Here is a 22613-nt window from a genome sequence, read left to right on the forward strand (position 1 = left end):
AAATCTTTGATGTGTTATCATATTGGAAACTAGCCTTTTGGACCATGTAAACAAGGAAATTATATAGATTTTTTTTTTGTAACAAAATCTACCTTGTAGGATAATCTATCACAGGAGACTGAACTAGAAAAACTAGTAGCAACAAATGAGCACTACAGTCCAATTATATAGCTGGTGAAAATTTGTTTTACCATGATAGGTCTTTTACCTCATCCTCATCAATTATCCCTGTGGCTAATGCTCGATATATTTTTGAAATTCTTCTCGTAGTGCCAAGCTCCACGTCCGAAATTCTGCACACCCGCAGAATGTAAGTTCTTCATAGAATGGAATTGAAGAATGAAGCAGTTACTCCATAAACAAATGCCACATAAAAAATACAAGATGAATGCAAGAAGAATACTCAATGCTTGGCAGCATGAAAGGAAGATAGCTTAGAAGCAACAAAGGACTCTCCAAATAACAAACCAAGTAGGAGGCAGCATAAAAAGCATACTTACAATTACAATGCTCAAATGTATTCTCAGTAGATAGTGCCAAACTTCACCAAAATATTGATTAGATATCACGAATGACACGAGTATTAAGGTACTGGAACTCTAAAAGTATTTTCCCAATCGTATGGTAGTGAAACAACCAAAATAAGGGTCTAGGTTCCAGGCAGAACATTTCAGCCGGTTTGTTTCTTGCATATTGTGGTTGGCATTTAGTTACCTACAGTCACACACAACAGGGGCAAATTCAGACTCTGCAACTCTAATTTCAGAAACAGCATGATTTTTCTCATTGCATCACATGCAAGTCTATGAGATGATGATGATTGATGATTATGTTATTTGACCAAATAACCTATATGTAGAAGAATGTTGTGCAAGTAATAGGCACCATGAACAGAGGACTGTTGCATAGATGAAGATGTTTGGATGGATGTGCAGGAAGACTAAGAAGGATACAATCGAGATGGTACAGCCATGTGCTGTGAAAACAGGAGACGAACTGATGACGAGGGGATGATGATGATATGAGGGAACTTCCATATGGGTGTAAGGGCCACTGTGGCTGCTGACGATGACTATGATGATGATAATGAACTTTTATTTATACATAATGTATCTTTTTTTCATTAATACATGTCCCCAATTTATATTACATATTTCAAATCTACCTAACCCCGTGGTTAAAATTCATATTACCAACGGTATCCTTACATCTATTGAAGTACCCACTGATCCTATACAGAATAGATTTTCATTGATACAAGGGGTGAGCCAAGAAATGACAGAAACTAGTGAGAGATTTATGAACCTCTACAGAGTGAAACTAGTCAAGAATCGCAAGAAATAGGAAGTTGAATGGTGCCAAAGGCTGAATTTTTTGAGAGTAGTGTTCACTGTGAAGGATCAGCAAAAGAAGGAACTAATGGAAAGCAAGGTTTTGAATATTACCATTGGGCTGGGTATCGCCCAAGCCCAAAAACAATATGATACTGGGAGTATTGGACCCCTGTCAAATGATACGGGCCCATAACGGCCTTTTCTCTCTTTTTTTCCTTTTTTTCTTTTTTCTTTTTCTTTTTCCTTTTTTTTTTTTGCCCAAAAAAATTGGAAAATCATTATTAAAATAGGAAAAAAATAATGTGAAACATTAGAATATATCTTTTTCTTTTTAACATATATCCAACAGTGTATCAAACCACTCTTTGACAAGAATGACACTTGTAAGCTTGACTTGCTGAAAGTCAACCAAATAAGCCCTAAGCGAACACAAATCAAGCGTGATTTGATGGATCATGGCCCATTATATTGAAATACAACAAAAATAACATGAACAAACAATGATGGTTTACCCATCTTTCAAATTTTTTTTCTAGAATGCCTCATTCTGCTTCATTTGTGGAATGTCAATAAAATGTTGTGTTTAATCCCCAAAACAGGCATAGAGCTAGTCGAAAATTGAGTTTTTAAGCTTTCTCAATGGTTGAAATGAATAAATAAGAAAAACAAAGTTGGAAAAAAAAAAAAAAATTTGCAATGGGGCCTTTAAAGCTGTAACAACCCATATTGGTCATATCAGCACCGATGCATACTATATCAGCCAATACAGGCCAATATGGCCCCGTTTTATTTCTGAAAAGCACCAATTCAACCCCGTATCGCATGTCAGCAGTGGCTGATACAGTTATGAAATGGATAATATGGCCCAATCATAACTGACTTCCAAACCCAGGATTGGAAGAATACAGAGAGTTACTCCAAAACTCAGAATTTTGGGTCTCAACTAGGCATCAAAGGCAATGATGATCTGTCCAAGTTTGGGAATCTGCTAAAAAAATTACCATTTACCTTTCTTGTAGCTAGTAGCAAATTCAGGAGCACTAAGACTTGAGTGAGACTAGGGACACATCTTGACTTCTACTTCAATTAAAAAAGTTTCCAACCTTTACCATTGCACTTTTTCTGTAGAACTATGCACAGAAATGGGTTTACTTTTTGTATAAATGGCAATTAGAAGACTTCGAAAGGAAAGGAAGAAACACTGAATTAAATTTGTCATGAAGATAGATCAAAATTAGAATTGAACTAGATTAGCCAAAGAGAATGAAACATCTGAATTAAATAAGTAGAAATTGAGGCAGGTATAAAGACAAAAGATCAGATGTGAGTTAGATAATGAAAAAAGAAAGCGACCAGAATAAAAAAGAAGTGAAATATTAGATCTTATGTTATAGACAGTGTAAAATTAACGTAAGGTGCTGACTTCTGCCAAATTTTGACGTGATAATTTACTAGACTGGGGCTGGATGTCCAATGCGAATGACAAATGTTATAGTCTAAAAGGGAGACCCTATCCGTCTGCATGTAGTGTGAAACAAAAAGAAGCAAGTCAATTCAGCACAGACATGTAACCCATCCGCAACTTCAAAAACTTTTGAATTGGCTACATGCTATGGAAGTTTTTTTATAGTGCATAGGAGTCAGCATCATGCTACAATCTTTAAAAGAAGACTTTGTCACAGTGATGACAAAAAGAATACAACATTCATGTAAGCTTACAACAGTTGCCAGACCATTGCATAGAATTATCCACAATTTTATTTCATAGGCAGCAACCCGAACACAGTTCATTTTACCAGAAATCAAATGTCACCATCAAGCACCCTATTCATTCTCAATTGCATATTGAGTATATCTTGTGCAGACTAGTATAGCATTATAATCAATATGTGCACTTAGTTGATTGAGTATATTTTATCATCATTAGAAACACTCAGCAGTCTAAATCATCAAACTTCTTGAGTATATGACTAAGACTCCGCTACAAAGGAGTTGATCATTATGAAAACAACTGGAAATGAATGCTAAGAATAATGTGTGTTAGTCATAGAGAAAAAGGAAGCTGTTGTTGAACCTGTTCTCTCTAACAACAGCCGTGCCATCAGCAAAATACGCAGCAAGGCGAGCTCTGGCAAGCTTTGTCTTTGCACAAAGTAATATTCCTGAAATGCAAGGAGCAGTTAAAATGAGATCTAAGCAAGACCAGAATATCGAAAATGGATTGTCAACTCCACAATAATTTACTGACGAATAATCATATGAATACGAACAGTGGAGGTAGTAAAAGGTTCATAAGGGAGATGACTGGAGACATGAAGACATTAGAAAGAGCTAAAAGGATATCTTATGGAAGAAAGTACCACATCAATTTCTAACAAGAAACAGAAAATTATGTTCTCACAGCAGAGCCTGGTGCTACTTACCTTCCATCCAAATTATACTCATAACCTGGCTACATGTGTTAGTCCCTAGATATTCTACCATCTGACTGGAGTCCCTATTATGTCTCCTGCCATCACAATTCGCAAGTGCATAATTCCAACATTTTCATCTATTAAATTTATCTTGTTGATGGATGCTGTAATTTCTTTTTCTAACAATTAGGTATCTTTCCATGCATAACTGACTTCTTTTTCTAGTTCAAGATGATAAAAATCATAAACAGAGAAGATGGAAACTTAACTGGGATGAAAATATGGTTAAAGAAAAGAACAAAGAAGATGATGAAAGAACACAATTGCTTCATCTATTCCGTGAAATCTCCTTGAAATGCTTCACGGTAGTGATATTTATTTCCTTTTTCATGGTATTCTATTTCCTCGGGATTGGATGCAACCATGGTGTGCCGTAAAGGCCGTTACGTAAAGGTAACGGTGGCAACTGTTACATGTTACAAGGTCATAAAGGCCGTAATGGCCGTTATGGAAAAAATGACCCGTAAAGGCCGTTACAGCCCCCATAACGGCCCGTTACGCCCCCTGTAAAGGCCATAATGGCCCCATAACAGTCCATTATAGGGCCGATACAGGTTCTTCGGTTTTTTTTTTTCAAAAAACAGAGATTGTAATGGCCATTATGGGAGCCGTAAGGCCCGTGACAATCGTTACAACCCGTATCGTAAAGGTAACAATGGTGGCCGTTATGGCCACCGTTACTGTTACCATCACGGAATACCTTGGATGTAACTCATAGTTAGAAGTGGAATTGACAAGTCATACCGTTTTATTCCTTTTTATATTACTTATTAATGAACATGTTAGTGAGTACAGTGTTGGTTATCTATCAAAAAGAGAAGTACACTGTTGGTGACAAAATATACTAAAAGAAAAGTGAGTACAGTAAACAGACCATGTATTAGCTTTATGGGAATGTTATACACACGGGCGTGTGTGTGTGATTCTTTTATCATTTGCATGGATCAAACTGTGTTTGAAAACGATAAGCATGGAGGATAAGACGGACCTGAGCGAAGTAGACATTTAATTTCTTACAAGAGAATATTTATATCATCTGAATCAAAGACTCGCCAACAGAGTTTCTGACAGAAAATAAATGCAATGTCCCATATGACCGACTAAAGCAAAATGTTAAGACCATTCAGCTATTAAAACATGTTAGGAGTGAAATCATAACAAAGGGTAAATTTTCAATTGTTTAACATGCAAAACCAAAACTTGGAACAAGTCCAGCTATCAGTGTACTAAAACAGCATTGTGGAGCGTAGTTCCTGACTTCCATACAGTTAAAGCAGACCTGATGTGCCCCTTCCCAGGCGATGAACAGGAACAGGATGCGATTCTTGAGCAGCTGCTATTCCTGAGAACCTGAGTGCAGAACTTTTCTCTGCAAGCCACCGTAGCTGGGTTAGAACAGTTCGTTGCTGGAAAAGTCCACCGGGTAGAACTTGCAGACCAGAAGGTTTATTTATAGCGACCTGAATGCATAAAATATGAGCAATTTCTGTAAATAGCAAGTAGGAACCATTTAGTATCAATTCTTATCATGATTCTATCATTCAGATCACCATTTGTAAATTTCCAGGAACAATAACTAAATTTAAAACACAAGTCTACCAACGACCTTGACAAACTATGGCCATGTTTGGATACATCTATTCCAAGGGAAACAGAAAAAGAAAAAAAAAAGGTAATAATTGAGCAATGATTATTTTTGTGAGCACTATTAAAACATGGATTCCATTTTTAGGCATCTTGTTTAGATAGCAAATGGAACCTCATCTTTGTGAAACAACGATCACCTAGCTTCTTGTGCCATTCCAAACTATGAAAAAGCACAATGGTTGCTTTGTGGAATCTTCCATTTTTTTTTTCCTATCTAAACACCTCAAACTATCACATCAATGGAAACCTTTTCCATTTCCATGGATTTCCATGGAATTAGTGAATTCAAACATGCCCTAAGCGACTTGAGAAATGTTTACCATATCATCATCCTCGTAGAGAACTTCTAGCAAGTATGGTGCATACGGCTCCTTCCATGGCAGACGAGAATAAAGCAACACAGAGCCAACTCTAGAATATCAAAAGATATTTATCAATAATATAACTCCACTACTGACAAATGAAAGAACTGCATGAATCACAAAACAGTATACATAAACCAACAAGACAGCCTTTACAAATAGAAATACAGTGATTTCCATGACTGGAAATGTTTTGCATGCATGAATGTTCTAATAATTATATCAGTGCTATATAATGTTGTGTTGATGTGTTTCCAGTGAGTACGTGCTCATGCCATCTTGTATAGCCATCATGAGTGAACAGATCAAAAAATTAAACAAAAAAGAAAGGAAAGGGAAAGACAGCATGCAATAATCCCGTAATGAAATGTTGAGGGTGATGAACACTTTCTAATTGGGGGCGGCTGCCAGGAAAAGCTTGAATCAACTCAGACACACACTGTGGTTCCTACAACATTGACTTATGATGCAGGACATGAAAATTAAATATGATATGCAAGATCTCAGGCTTTAGATCATACTAATTCAGAAACAATCATACAATAATTCCACGTCCCACACAAAAGTTCAAATATTCAAACAAGAGGAATCTGCACAGGCTAGGGCTCGATCAGTAAAAATTATGAACCAAACGATACTCAAAGGTAAGTAATAATCATCCACATATGCACAGCAATCAGCCCCTAATTCAAGGGATTCACTAATTTCAATTCAGAGAACCCTAGGGTAAGAAAAGAGGCAAACAAATTAAAGATAACACAATCTAGGGTTAGGGTTAGGGAGAATAGGTATGAGAGGAGTAAAATAGGCAAAAATCTGAACCTGGAAATAGTTCCTGCATGCGGACAGCGGGCCAGGCCTGTCGCACGTGTGCAGGGGCCTGGCCGCACGTGCTAGGGGGCGCCAAACGAGGAAAGCGCCTCCTTGGCTCTGGTCGGCCAAGGGAGGGCTTCAAAACCCCCAAGTTTCATGTTGATCGGATTCGCGGTCTGTGTGTGGTGCTCCGCCGAAATTTTAGCCCTCCTACAGGGCCAAAATCTGGAATTCTGCTGTAAAGAGGAAAACTGTTGCAATAAAGGATAGATTTGATGTGTGGATGGTGGTAGGAGATGAGAAATAGAGATGATAGAGGATGGGGGTGAATCGGGATCGATGTGGCTTCGCACCACGGTAGTTAGCCCTTCGATGAAGGGAGGGCTTCGCACCCAATTGGATTTCCACAACTCGACAACTCAGAGGAGTAGGAAAACGCAAAATTTTTATTAAGCTTCAACCCCTCCAAAAAGCTACAAGGGGTGCTTATTTATAAGAAAACCCTATAACCAAAACTCGCGCCATGTGCGCAACCTATTACTTGGCGATAAAGTAAACCAAAATAAAAACTGATCAAAGAAATCTAAAGCATCCATAATATTATAAATAACATTAATAAGCAAAACTTAAAATATGAGATTAATCAGACTAGTGGGCCACGATCATGAGATCCCATGATGGGCTTTACTTGACTACCGGGTCCACTCCAACGAACCAAAACTCAGTCTTCTAACTAAGAGGCCCTCCCTGGACGTCGTCATCGATCCAGATCGATGGTGAGGCCCTTCATCTTCGTGTGTGTGTGTGGGGGGGGGGTGCGCGAGACATCCCCATTAACTTAAATCTCTAATATGTAGATGAAGATCATCACAAACACCATTAAATCCGGTCTCAGGGGCCCACCACCAGTAGATGTCTCACCAGAGCTTGTCAAGCTGCTAGGAAACTGCTCGATACCAACCAACTTCAACTGGCGGATTCTTCTACTAGTTCTTTAGATCTGAAGATAAGTCAATCCTCTACTCAGAACCCTGCCGGAAATGCCAACCTACCAACGGAGGGTATTGTATATTCTCCCTCAAACATTTTGCTCGATGGGAAGACCGTCAATATAGATCGAAGGATGAATTTTTCCCCTCACTCTCGGCACATCCCTGACTAGACTATAGTTGCTCGAAGTGTGAAGCAAAGCAACAACAAATTCGGATGCAAGAAGTCTCTTTCAAAATGTAAACAAGTATAAATAGGTAGGAAAAAAGAGCGGGAGCAAGAGCAGAAACGAGATTCCGAAGCAGGGATTCGAAGAGGTGGCGGCAACTAGTTAGAACGATCCTGCAACTAAGGATGGGACTGGGGTAACTCCGCTAAGGCGACATATTTTTCTCTGTCCATAGGCGCTGCCTCCTCATTCTCAGGGCCTCATCAATCTTGCTCCGGCTGCCATTCAAAATCTGATCTTGCAAAGATGGAAGGCACTGGCAGCACTGTAATTCAAGACAAATCCATGCCTCAGCATAGTCCCACTCAGCCTAAATATGATTCACTATCTTCTGCAGCTCAGACTTGCCACATCAGCAAATCACATGAGAGCCCAATGGTTTGTTGGAATCCCAACAAAGTCCCCCAACAGTGCACCAAAACTCCAAAGTCAAATTTCCAAAATCACCCTTGAGCATAACAAAGGCTTTCTCCAGGGAAGAAATCAAGAGGGTGGTTTCAGACTTGGGTAGTGATAAGGCCCTTGTCCCAGACGGTTTCCCGATTGCATTCTATCAAACTTTTTGGGAAAAAGTTAAGAAGGATGTTCTTGGTTTTATGGATGAATTTCACAAGAAGGAATACATTGGATCATAATTGGGGGCTACATTCATAGTGGTTATTCCAAAAAAATGAAGGAGTTGAAAGTCTAAGGGATTTCAGGCCTATTCGTTTATTGGGAAGCCCCTACAAAATTCTTGCTAAAGTGCTAGCTACAGGATTTTGGGCGGTTTTGAGCGTAGTAGTATCCGTAGCACAGGTAGTGTGCGTAGAAGGCAGCTAGAATGTCGATAACTTTTTGGTGGCAAATGAATGTATACATTCTTGTATCGGGAAGGGATAGAAAGGTATTGTGTGCAAGCTAGATCTAGAAAAGGCATATGATCATGTCAACTAGAACTTTTTGGACTACATGTTGAAGAGATTGGGGTGTGGGGTTCAATGGCGTTCTTGGGTACAAAAATGCATTAAATCGGCAAAATTTTCAATATTGGTAAACCGATCGCCGAATGGATACTTTGCAGCTTCTAAGGGCCTGCGGGAAGGGGATTCCCTATCCCCATATTTATTTGTGGTGGTTATGGAGGCATTGGGTCATATGATTAAAAAAAATGGGTAGTGTCCGGATTGGTGAAAGGCTTTGGCATGGACAAATCAGATTTTCATATTTCTCACTTGTTGTATGCTGATGATACATTACTCCAATGCGGAGCAGATGTTACATATATTAAAAATCTTCGTTCTATTATCATTTCTTTCAACATGGTATCGAGTTTAAAAGTTAACTTCACAAGAGTGAGTTCTTGGGAGTGGAGATTACTCAAGAGGAGCTAAAATCTTGTGCTTAAGCGGTGGGATGCAAGGCAGGTTCTTTCCCTTCTACATATCTTGGTCTTCGAATAGAAACTATCTCAATGGAAGACCTGTCGGCTATCACTGGGAGGCAGAATCACCTGAATCAAGGCGATGTCTAATCTTGCAATTTATTTTGTCCCTGTTTAAATGTCCAAAGTCGGTTTTGCTTAAATTGAAAAAAACTAAGAAGGGACTTCCTATAAAAGGGATCAATGGCAACTATAAATTTCATCTTATGAAGGGGGAAGAGGTATGTAAGCCTTGGAATCAGGGTGGGGAGGGTATTAGGACTTTGGAGAATATGAATCTAGCAATGTTAGGAAAGTGGGTTTGGAGATTTGGGGTAGAGACAGACTCTCGATGGAGGGAGGTGATCACTAGGAAATATGGGGTCAATGAGCTGGGGTGGTGGACTCGGTCATCATCATTATATAGGGCATCACACATTTGGAAATCGATTGCCTCAATTAAACATTGAGATTGGGAAGGAATCAGTTTTGCGGTGGGATGTGGGAAGAACATTAGATTTTGGGACGATAGATGGTGAGGGATCAAAACTAGGCGACCTATTTCCAAGAATGGCGGGGATTGCATCAGAAGTGGGGTTGAGGGTAGAGAAATGCTTCTCAATAGGAGGGAAGATCGTTTGGTCCTCGCCATGTAGGCGCGGAATTGGGATGATGAAGAGCTTGCAGAGTTTATCAATCTGTTGGAAATGCATTCAAAGGTTTCTCCTGTTCCTTCATATGCGGATTCTATGATTTTGTTAAAAGATAAATCTGGTAAATTCTTCGTGAAAACTTTCTACATGTTCCTCAGTGAGGCCTAGTGGTGGGATTGCTTCCACGTCACTTATTTAGATTATGGTGCCCCTCCAAAGGTTGTGACGTTAGCATGACTAGTGCGGAGGAAGAAGGTGCTCACAGTAGATAATCTGTGTAAACGGGGTTTCATTCTTCCGAATGTTTGTTTGATGTGTATGCAAGGTAAGGAATCTTTGAATCACTTGTTCCTTCATAGTCCGCTTGCAAAGAGGTTGTGGGATCAATTCTTCACCTTGTTTGGAGTATTAGGGGCAGCACCAAATTCTGTCGATAGCTTCTTCCTAATGTGGTAGGGAGTGGTTCAACTCAAATTGGCAGGAAACTATGGCATTTATGTTTGCTCCCCAGCATCTAGGTCATATGGTTATAAAGAAATAATTGATGTTTCAGGAATAAAATTAGGCCATTTCCCGAGTTGTTTAGCAAAGCAAAATCTTTTGTAATAGAATGGGCTTTATCCTCAAAGATTATAGGTTCCTTTCCGGATTTCTGGGAGGATTTGTAACATGGGCTTTTCTCTTTTGTATTTTTTGGGCATTTGCTCGCCCTAAATAATATTATCATCGTTTTTAAAAAAATAAATAACAAAGAACAAAAGAAAACACTCTTTTGGTAATGTATCAATGCCATAAAAAAATACAACTCAAGCCAATGGTCATCACCACCACAAAGAATTTCCAAGCCTGTTGTTTGTAAACCATGCAACATCCTCATCTGCAACTATAAAACACAGTGGATGGTCTTCACTATTCAATCAGAAATCCAATGAATCTCTCAATTTGGATTTCATTACCCCTCCAACAAATCAACCACTCTCCATCTCTTTCACAAAGGAGGAAATAGTAGATGCTGAAACCGCTTGGGAAAAAACGCTTGTGGGATACTTTCATTGGAAAACAGGCGCGCTATTTGGCAGTCATCTTTGGAAAAGGCATGGAAAGCTGCAGGTGATCTGGAAATTTACTCAGAAGGCGGATTCTACTTAAATCGAGCAATCAAGAACACAATCAAAAGATCATTGAAAATGGTCTTAAAGGTCAAGCTCTCATACTCAAAATATGGATGCCAAAACTATCACTGCAGAAAGAGGAACTGAACTCTATCCCGTGGGTAAAATTCCAAAACCTAAATTTCAGATTTTGATCCAAAATTGGTCTTAAAAAAATTCACCAGCAACATTGGAAAACCAATGTTTATGGACAAACTTTGCTGCTAATTTCTACCAACCAGCTCTCTTATGAGTCTGTATGCAAGGTCATGTTTCCTCCAAGCTGCCAGATGAAATTGAGATAAATTATGAAGAGACCACTTTCATGCAACAAGTGGAATACAATTGGAGACCATCGATTTTGATCCAAAATTGGTCTAAAAAAATCACCAGCAACATTGGAAAACCTTTGTTTATAGATAAACTTTGTTGCTAATTTCTCCCAACCATCTCTCTTATGAGTCTGTATGCAAGGTCATGTTTCCTCCAAGCTGCCAGATGAAATTGAGATAAATTATGAAGAGACCACTTTCATGCAACAAGTGGAATACAATTGGAGACCATCAGTATATGTAAGTAGATGAAACTACCAGAAATTATGCAATTGCTAACACTCCCACTCAAAGAGATCGCAATTGGAAATCCACAAAGAGGAAAGGGTCTGAAATCATACTGAACAGGTTATTAATTCTATCGATCTAGAAGGCAATCTTCAAGAATGGATATCCTCATCAAAAGCAAAGTGAAGAATCAAAGCCCTCCTTCCACCAATGTTCTTGTCTCTGCTGTTAGGTGCAACACTTGTGATGGGGACATCAGAGGACTTACTTGGGTGTACTAGAGATGGAGATGACTACCCACATTAGCATAACTTTCTTTGTGGATGGGAGACGAGTTCCAGATGGGGCCTGCCAGGCCATTTTGAAGACCCCATATGCATTGGACGTGCATCAAGAAGACCCCACCTTGGGATGATGCATGTAGGCTGCTTAAGAGATCATTTTAGTCATAGGATTTCTATTTCGTGTTAATCCGACCGTTGGATCTTGTCGATCAGGCCATCGGGCCACCAGATCTTTTAGATCTTGCCCCCTTGGACTCTGATCTTGCTTTCTCTATATTTTATGTTATTTTTAGGAGTTATTTGATGGTTGAGATTGATAATATATGTTTTAGTTTTCTTATTTTAGATGATGGGTCACTTTACTTAAGTGAGTGGCATAGTTGTAATTATGCTTGATTTTAATTCCAAATTTTTAATTATAAAACAACACGGGGGGTGGAGTTCCAACCTTAGTGGAGATTTGAGAAGAAAAAAAAGAAGAAGAAAGAAGTCGTGGATTCCCTAAGGTACATCCTTCCTCTTTCTCTTGTTCGAAAGGTATTATTCTTCTTCTTCTCGTCTTCCTCTTTTCTCTTCCATTACAACCTTCTAAACCCTAGATATTCAATTTCCTATTTTTTCAATTTCTAAAAACCCTAATTCCAAAATCCCCAATTCCCATGAACTCTGATTTTCCAAATTTCAGATTTTCCCCTTCCTAACCCTAATTATAAAACCTACAAATTTGTCCTTTGAGTGTGGAACGTGCCTATGCTAAATTGGAAGTTTTATCCTTCCATCGAGCCTAGTTTTAATTGATTTATGTGATTTCCTAGCATGCGAGCATGTGATTTAGGTTAAATCAGATTTTATTTCCTATTGTTTACTCTTAGTTACGTGGTAAGTTAGCATTTTTTGTTAATTGAATTACTTTATGGACTTTTTCATAATCTCCACGTTGCATGATAGCATTAAATCATGTGTCTTGCATCAACTTGTTCCTCATTATGAATATTCTAATCTACAACACTAGGGTCTTAAACAGCCCTACCATGCAAAGAGAGATAAAAGATAAGATCCTTAACTTAAACCTCGTTATTGTCTGTCTAATTGAAACTAGAATTCAATATAACATACATGCATTTGGAAAGTTTATCTTTCCTCATTCATGGTCTCATTTTTCTAATATAGATCATCATTATAATGCTAGAATCTGATGGCTTTGAGTCCAAACTCTTCAGTCAAGGTTTTAAAAACCACTGGTCATATGATCCATTGCAGGATCTCGTAAATGGAGCTAAATGACTCTTCCCTCTTCACTAGTGTCCATGGTGACCATGGTAGCAAATTGCTTTATGTTTCAATAAAGATCCAAATTTGGACCATAAAAGACCATGATGTCACTACTTACGACAAGCAAGATGCAAATGCAATCAAGAATATCTTTCCTCAGTTATAAGCTCCCTGCTCCTAGCATTCAGAAAGTTAATACTAACATTAGCTAAGTGGAAGAGCTAAATTGTACTACTTGTGACTTGGATATCGCTCTCTACAGACTTTTTTCCGTTAAGGAGAATGAAATGGTCATAAAGTAAGCCGACCATGCAAAGATCCAGAGGCTCCAGTGGATTCGGTGTTCATATCTACAAGGTTTGTTGGCCAAAAACTAGTGAGGATGTTTGCTCTGCTATCTTGATTTCTTCAATTCCTCAAAGATGTTAAATCAAGTAAAAGCAACATTCATAAAGTTAATTCTGAAGAGTAACTCAGCAGGCTACTGAAGAGTAACAGAATGAAGAACATCATATGGAATATTATTAGCCCAAATCAACCTGCTATTGTTCCCGGGTGAGATATCTCAAATAACCTCTCGAGTCCCGAGCCACAATGTGAATAGAAGTCATCATCATGCTCCTGGGGCCCCAAGAATGTGCAAAAAGGTTTATCTCAAAAACACTTATGACAGTATCACATGAAATGTCTTGCTTCTGCAAGGAAGCAATGAAATTTCCTTCTACTGAGACTAACTAGATAGCTCCTGCATTACAGCCCTTCATTCTATATCTTGATCAATGGGACTGTGCATGGATACTTTAGAAGCATTAAAGGCCTGAGACAATGATGCAGGACACATGATTTAATGCTAGCATGCAACGTGGAGATTATGAAAGAGTCCATAAAGTAATTCAATTAACAAAAGATGCTAACCTACCAATTAATTAAGAGTAAACAATAGAAAATAAAATCTGATTTAACCTAAATCACATGCCCGCATGCTAAGAAATCACATAAATCAATTAAAACTAGGACCGATGGAAAGATAGAACTTCCAATTTAGCATAGACACGTTCCACACTCAATGGACAGATTTGTAGGTTTTATGATTAGGGTTAGAAGGGAAAAATCTGAAAGATGGATAATTAGGGTTCATGGGAATTGAGGATTTTGGAATTAGGGTTTTTAGAAATTAGGAAAAATAAAAAGTTGAAAATCTAGGGTCTAGAAGGTTGTAATGGGAGGAAAAGAGGAAGACAGGAGAAGAAGAAAAATACCTTTCGAAGATGAGGAAGAGGAAGGATGTAAGACGAAGAATACCTTTTGAAGAAGAGGAAAATGAATGATGTACCTTGGAATCCACCACCAAACAAGCTTCTACCTTTCCACAATTTAATTGGAAAGGAGGGTTTTTTTAAATTAAAAAAACCCTAGAAAATAAGGAGGAAAATTCATTCACACAAGAGAGCTCCACTCTTTCTTTTTTTTCTTCTCAATAACACCACTAGGGTTGGAACTCCACCCCCCCTGTGCTTTTATAATTAAAAATTCAAAATTAAATCCAACATAATTACAACTATGCCACTTACTTAAGTAAAGTGACTCATTATCCAAAATAAGAAAACTAAAACATATATTATCAATCTCAACCATCAAATAACTCCTAAAAATAACAAAAAACATAAAGAAAGCAAGATCAGAATCCAATGGGCCTAAATCTAAAAGATCTGGTGACCTGATCTATTAGAGCCAAAGGTCGGATTGACATGAAATAGAAATACTATGACTAAAATTATCTCCTAAGCAGCCCACATACATTATCGCAAGGTAGGGTCTTCCTAATGCACGTCTAATGCATGTGGGGTCTTCAAAATGGCCCGGCAGGCCCCATCTGGAACTCGTCACCCATCCACAAAGAAAGATGCGCTGACGTGAGTGGTCGTCTCCATTTCTAGTACATCCGAGTAGGTCCTCTGATGTCCCCATCAGACAAGCTAACCCCTACCACCCTTTCTTTTCTCATTCATTGTGGAGCTCTTCTCTGTAACCATCAACAAATGCCTTCAAACAGGCCTCATCAAGTTTCCCTTCAAAAAAGGTCAAGTTGTTATCTTACAGCAAGTCTTTGGCGATGATCTTGTTCTCTTTTGCTCTGACCCAATAAAAGTTCATAATATCAAAAAATTATTTGACGATTCTGCAACTATTTTGGATTGGCCATCAACCTTAGTAAAAGCTTCATTTTCTTCTCTGGATCATGTACTTTGGAGGAAATATGCTCCATTCTTGGCATTATAGAAGAAAGGTTTCATGCTCAGTGTGATCTTCCATTATACTGATCAAGGCTAAAGAGGTTGTTTCAAGGTCTTCTCTTAATAACAGGCAACTGCTATCCATTGCCTTAATGGATAGCTAGCCCTTGATACTATTTTCTTTTCTTTCAACAAAACTTCATTTTTCGCTAAAATAAAGAGAGAGGCTTTCAGGCGGACTGATTGAGAATTGAAGTAACAGTAGTAGCAGCTGAAGCCAAAATAGCATCGAAAATAAACCTGAGAAGACGGAGACTGATATTTGGAAGAAATTGCCAAATTCCTTCATACTCCATATCATGACACTTGAGAGAAGATGGGTCGTTCTGAAATGGCTTGATGCATGAAATAAGATAGGTGAGAGATCTAGAGAAAAACACATGAATATATATATATATATAAATCCGAGGAAAGCATCACAAGCAAACAGCTGAGATATGCAGGTAAAAACCTGAGAGTAGTGTCTGGATCAGTCACAACTTGACCATCAACTGTTATCTGCATGCTCACAAACATATCATCGGTAAAAGTTTCCTTTCTTCTTTATTGGATGAATGAAAAATATTTTCAATAATCTTCAAAAAGAAGTAAATACAAAAGAGAGACAAAGGATTCGTTTGGCAGCATCAAATCAGAGGGATTTGTGGGGATTTGCTGCTTTATGGTCGTTTGGTGGTGAGGAATTGGAGGAATCCAAATCCCTCAAAAGAGCTCTTTTCAAATTCCCACCTCAAAGCTATAATTTCAAATCCACTCGATTCTAAACGGACTAAAATCCACCTGATTGCAAAGGATTTCAAATTCACACCACCAAACGAGCCCTAAAACCATATGAGTTGCCAACAACTAGGTACCCTCTCCCATCTCCCCACTCCATCTCTAGCAAGAGAATTTCGCATTCTCATCAATGAGCTGCGAAACACACCCCATCTGACATCAAGTAAGCATTAGAGTAACCAACCTGTCCATTCCGGATCCGTTGAAGCCAGCTGCAATCAGATCACATCAGTAAAAAACAGACATCAACAATCCACTCCAAACAATAAAATTCAAACTTAAAACTGTTTTCTCAATGAAGTGCCATTGAGCACCACAACACAATGCTTTGGCCCAAGCTAGCGGTGTTTCAGCTTGCGCCAGCTTTCGGTACATATGGGTCCACCTTCTGCGTCTACCTGGTGGGCATCACCACAGATGAGTGACTACAGGTGCTCCCTCATCAGAAAATCCTATCCATCTGATTGTAAACAGTTAATGAGGCAGAAATTGTCCATATGCAACAGGACAAAGTCCACCAATCAGATGGCTGGGATTGTTCGATGGAGAGGATTTTTAGTCCATTGCTCATCCACAAAGCCACCACTAGACAAACCATCTAGCATACTGGAAGGTGAGCCCCACATGAACAGAAGTTCGACCAGATGCAAATGCTATCAATTCAAGCGGAGAGCAAGGTACCATATATGGCACCAGATGAAGATTGCTTGCAACATCCTGTCGCGGGAAGCTCCTGTGGTGAGAAGCTAGGTAGTACCCACTGTGATGTTTGTGAGAAATTCACCCATCCATCCATTTGCCAGCTCACGTTAGGACATGAGCCCGAAAATGAGGCAGATCCAAAAATCAAGTGGGCTGCACGACACGAAAACATGGGTAGGGAAATCCCTACCATTGAAACCTCCCTGGGGTCCACTGTGATGTTTATGTTCATAAGGTCATTCCTACTAGGATGAACTGAAAACACAAAAATATCAGCCTCATCCAAAACTCTTGTGGCCCCATGAATGTTTCAAAAGTGGACATTCAATCCTCATTGTTTCCTGTCATGTGGCCTACTTGAGTTTAGGATCTGCCTCATATTTGGGCTCATGTCCTAACATGATCTAGCAAGACAGATGCACCTCACAAACAACATGGTGGGCCCCACCTTGCTTCTGACCACAGGAACTTCCTTCCTGTGGCAGGGTGTCACAGGCAATCCACATCCCATGGCACCGATGCTGTCTGAAACAACGCCCATATGTGTGTATGGGTGCGTCTTCATGCCCATGCATGTGTCGATGTTCGAACGTCACATGGTAATAGTGAGGGTGCGGAAAAGGGGCATACCCTTCCAATGGGGCTGAATTGCTGTACTTGGAAGAGTAGAACTCGATCAGGCTGCATGCTGTGGGAGACAGTCAAAAAATGATGATGATGAATATGGGCAGTTATTTCATACTCTGGCAGAGTGTTATAGTTGCTATGCAGGCAGTCGGATGCGTACATCAACTCAAACAAAATGGTCAAAATCACGGGACCCAATGTAGATATGTCATCATCCCGAAATCAGATCGGTTGAACAATCCTAACCTCTGATTCGTGGGCACTTTTTTGGTGAATTCTGGACAGTTGCTGTTTTTCATGTCAACCGTCAATTATATGTCCACCAATCAGTCAATTAGATAATTAAATCAATATAAGTTTTTATCTATAACCCATCTAAACAGGGTCCCAGAATTCGGACGGCTCAGTTTGAGTTACTTTTTATATCGTTTATGCAATTTCTTATTGCTTGCGTATCAACTATCGTACTTTACCAGAGTATCAATGTTTTTCCTCGAAATACATTTCAAGCAGAAGGAAACAGGGAGAAGGAGGAGAAGAAGGGGGGAGGGGGAAGACAGACAGAGAGACAGACAGAGAGAGACTCTGGTAGAGTGTGACGGTTGATAAGCATGCACGAAGAAAGAATGAAGAGAGAACCTGTGGTGGAGGTGGGTGGGACGATGTCGGTGTAGGTCAGGCCGTCGTTGAAATCAGGCCACGGCTCTCCGAAAGCATTCCGTGTTGGCGCCTTTTCGTCTGCCATCTCGGCTCCCAACAACGCCACATGGAGAGGGTTTGTACTGTAGGTCTTGGCGGTTTTGATAGAATGCCCGGCCGGTCGATCAGTCGATCTGGACCTTTCATCAGGTAGTCCGCGTTTCGGTGGATCCCTGACTTTGGGGCCCACCGTTATGTATTTTCCTTACATCCACGCCCTCCATCCGTTTTGATAGCTAATTTTAGTGCATGATTCGAAAAATCAAGCAGATCCAAAACTCAAGTGGACCACACTATAGGAAACAGTGCTGATTGACCGTTAAAAACTTTTTATGGCCCACAAAATTTTGGATCAAGCCAATATTTGTGTGGTCCATTCATCCATGTGTTCGTCACGTTATCAGCGGGTTGGATGGCAAATAAACATTCCGGTGGCTTCCAAGAAGGTTTTAACGGCGGGTATTCAATCATGACCGATTCCGTGTGGTGCGACACTTAACTAGTGATGTATGTAATGTTTGACACAATGGTTGTAATAAGCCTAATGAAATATTTACTTTGTCTAAAAATGATGAAATTCTAAGTTTGGGATGAGCCACAAGCACAATATTATGCCAAAGTGGCTAAACAACGATTTTTAATCATTGATTTACATGAACAATGTTTAGACAGTGTTGATCTTCATGTCAAAGTAATTATAGTGATACATTTGATAATCTAATTATTTTGAGATATCATTAGTGGGCCACATGCCGAATAAAATAATAGTTAGGTGACACATATGCTACATATGTAACTCTGGGAAGGATTTTAGATGTAATCCAAATCTTATCGTGGATTTCAAACCCTAGATTTGAAATTCTCAATTACTCCGTGCGGCCAAACAATAGGAGATTTGAAATCTCCCAAATTCATGGTGCCAAACGGCCCCTTAAGATTTCAATTTGCTTTACTTTTAGATCATGCCCTACAATGGGCTGTCAAAACAAATGAACACCGATCATGTCAGCCACATAATCATGGTCAGCGTTACCATAGATCTGGTGTCCACCTATGCCGCATCCCATGAGAGCCGATTGCTTATTGAATAATTCAGTAAAATTACGTAGGTCCCAATGTCATGTATGTCTCTTATCTATGTTGTGCAGCTGTTTTCCATTTCCCAAATCATTTTAGAATATGAACCTAAACTTAAAACACATCCAAATCTCAAGTAAACCACGTCAGAGGAAACATTGTGCATTGAACGCCTATCATTAAAAATTCATCTGGGGCCATGGAAGTTTTGGCTCAAGCTTATATTTGTGTTTTTCTTTTATCTATGTATATGTGACTTTATGAACATGTTGGATAACAAATAAATAACATTCTGAACCCTAGTAAGGTTTCAACGGTAAATATCATTATCTCCACTGTTTCCTTTTGTTGTGGTCCACTTGAGCTTTGGATATGCATAATTTTCAGTCTAATCATTTAAACAAAGCTGGTAAAATGGATGGACGGTGTGGATAAAACTATAAATCATGCATGGGCCCTACAAAGTCTACTCAGTACCATTTAGCATACTGAGATACTCATTAGGAAATCGGCTCTTGTGCTCCGTCACGTGGCTTTAGGCTGGGGAGGGATGTTAACGGGACGGGTTCAGGTCCAGGTGATCCCTTACTCGGACCCTCTGATGGGCCAGGTTCGGTCCTTACTTGGGGCCTGCGGGACCTAGACACAGACTCAGTCTGGTTTGGTTACCCACCCAATGACTATTTGGGCCTCAATTCACGGTGGGCCAGGCATCTACATAGTTGGACCCACTCCATGAATGAATTGATCTCACACGTGTGACACTCTGACAGACTGTATAAACGGTTGTCTTAAATGTTTGTTGTTAAACTAATTAGTATATATTTAATTAGAAATGCTCCTATTTGGCATATCTATGGGTAAGAGTTTATTTTTAAAAAAAATAAACTCTTAGTTTTTAAATGGTCTGTTTGGGTACAGTTTTAATTTTTAGAATTTATTTGTTTAAAAACTAGTTAAAAACTCTTTAAAAAGGTGATTGGGAGGTGACTTTTTATTTTGGATAAGTTTGTGTTGACATTAGATTTATAATTTCTATCACATGACGAGTGTGGGTGTCCCATAATTAAATTTATAGCTCAATTCAAACCAAACAATTATGACCGTAAGCGCCAAGATATGCAGATACTTAAGTCCTATTTGGTTTTCAATGATACCGGCATTTGGATATAAATTTGTCGTAATGATATTTCACTTGCTTTTGAAAATTGCATTAAATAACAACATTAGATGAGCATTGAAGTTGGAGGGAAATCAATGTAAAGCTAGCGCCTGAATCCTTCTTTCACTGCAAGTAATCAATTGAAAAGACGGCTTCTGCAGATTTGACAGCCATTTGGAATGATAGTCCGCAGGAGTACCAAGGCGGGACCGGCCTCAGTATTCAGCTACAAAAGAGTTGCTTCCTAAATCCTCTTTTTCACCCCTCTTGATGCATGAGTTGCCGGATATCAATCCAACAAGGTAAGATATCGGACGAAATTTTCATTTTATGATATAGCAAGAGTTTTTATCCTTTTGTTATTTTTCTCATGGAAGCATGTTGTTGGATATCCATTCCTCACACCTTCTAATCTTCCTTGTTGCCATGGTCGACAATCACATACGGTATCGGAGCTGCTATACAAGGAGGTCTTCACATTTCCGAAGCATCTCTAATCAGAGAGAGGAAGCTTTCTAGGAAGGTATGGCTTATACCAGCAATGGAACCATCTTCTTTCGTGCTTATTTTTCTTGTATTGTTTCCTTCTTCTAAGGTACCTTCCTCTTCATTGCAACAGCTAGCTGCTCAATACTCTTATGTCACATTTCCCACATCAGCGACCCATTATCCTAGATAGGTAGACTCTGATTTTCCTTTTCACGAATATCTTCAGGGGAAGGATAACGATTTCGATGACATTGATAGTTTGTCGAACATATGTGGCCCACCTGATTGCATGGGAATCATGCTAGTTCTTGATCAATGATTGATCCTCTTGCCATGAATATACTTGGTGTGCTTCTTTGGATCAAAAACAGAGAGGACGAAATCTGTTGATTGTTCATTAATCATTCAAATAGGATTAAACTGAGGTTAATATTTTATAATAATAGTAGGAAAGATGAGGATGATGAAAATATCTTTTTTTAAAAATACATTGTGGATTTTGTTGGCTTCCCTTGCAATCTCATCAGCTAGGTGTGCTTTGCACCTGAGATTTCTTCTAGTCACATTTCCCCCATGACAGGAACTAGTTTGCTCAACATGATTTCCTGGTAGGATTTCTTATGAGTTTCTTTCATGGATTTCAAAACCTCGGTCTTTATAATCTGAACATTACAAGCCATGCATGGAATTAAGACAGAGTGTCGGCGTCCAATGAGTGGAAAATGTGTGAAAGGGAAGCATTTGGCAGGCCATTGGATAATGCAATGTTGGTGTTTTCATGATGCAAATTTCTACTGTGACAAATTATGAATGAATTTTATCTTGATATGCAAGCTAGGGCCATGTCTCATTGTCATATAATAGTGTAATGATTCACCTAGACTGTAATAAGATCCAGACTGTTGATCTGATGGGTCTCACTCTGGATTGGAAACAGCTTGAAAATCTTCCAAATTGGATTATCCTAACCATTGTGCAAGTGGCCTACAGATTGATAGTTACTAGAAAAATAATACGGTGATGGTCTGAGGAAATCGCAAATGATCGGTTGGATAGCATAATCTGATAAAGAAAATTTTTGGGCATCATCCATCCATGTTGTGCCTCATCAAACAAATTGGTTGAAACATAGGCCCAAATAGTGTGGATCAAACAGATCAAGACCCTAATCCTCACACTCCTATTTTTATAATCAAACAATATCAGAAAATGAGGAACAATTGGTTCCTGATGCATCAGAATGTGATGGACCCTTCTATACAAATGGAGCCCATGTTCTGGTGATCCTGATTGATGATATGACGGCCCCTACTACAGAAGGTGATTCCCAAAAATCTTCTTCATTTTGTAACCATAAGAGCCTGTGGGCTATGAAATTACAGGGAAATTTTAATGGCTGGGATCTTCCAATCTAGAATGCATTTGACTCATCCTCCAACTTTTGGAAAATCCCATGAGACAACTGTCTGGATGAAGAAAGCATGGGCCCACCTGTGGAGGTGCACATGACATGATTCAGGTTGTGAGGCATCAAAATTAATAAAATCTCAATCCATTGATGGGTCACTGTCAAAGTGTTAGCTGTTCCACCAAAATTATAATTGTTATTTTCATG

At 39.1% G+C, this 22613-nt stretch overlaps 1 protein-coding gene across 13 annotated transcripts in view; it reads right to left on the reverse strand.

The window, feature by feature from the left end:
- LOC131253194 (RNA pseudouridine synthase 5) overlaps window positions 1–18336 on the reverse strand; it is a 101200-nt gene extending 82864 nt beyond the window's left edge. For 6 of the 13 annotated variants that reach the window (XM_058254085.1, XM_058254082.1, XM_058254076.1 and 3 more), the window contains exons 1-9: window positions 18211–18336; window positions 17818–17859; window positions 17575–17632; window positions 16427–16454; window positions 15917–15963; window positions 5776–5866; window positions 5088–5268; window positions 3409–3496; window positions 209–293 (exon numbers count right to left, since the gene is read on the reverse strand). In XM_058254085.1, the coding sequence (XP_058110068.1) occupies window positions 209–293; window positions 3409–3496; window positions 5088–5268; window positions 5776–5866; window positions 15917–15963; window positions 16427–16454; window positions 17575–17632; window positions 17818–17859; window positions 18211–18316 (726 nt within the window). In that variant the 5' untranslated portion in view covers window positions 18317–18336. Of the gene's footprint in view, window positions 1–208; window positions 294–3408; window positions 3497–5087; window positions 5269–5775; window positions 5867–15916; window positions 15964–16426; window positions 16455–17574; window positions 17639–17817; window positions 17860–18210 lie in introns of those variants that run through there. The other 7 variants (XM_058254086.1, XM_058254078.1, XM_058254077.1 and 4 more) reach the window with 5 other exon arrangements.
- Window positions 18337–22613: the final 4277 nt, after the last annotated feature.

The sequence above is a fragment of the Magnolia sinica genome, chromosome 8 (genome assembly GCF_029962835.1).
Source record: "Magnolia sinica isolate HGM2019 chromosome 8, MsV1, whole genome shotgun sequence".
NCBI lineage: Eukaryota > Viridiplantae > Streptophyta > Magnoliopsida > Magnoliales > Magnoliaceae > Magnolia > Magnolia sinica.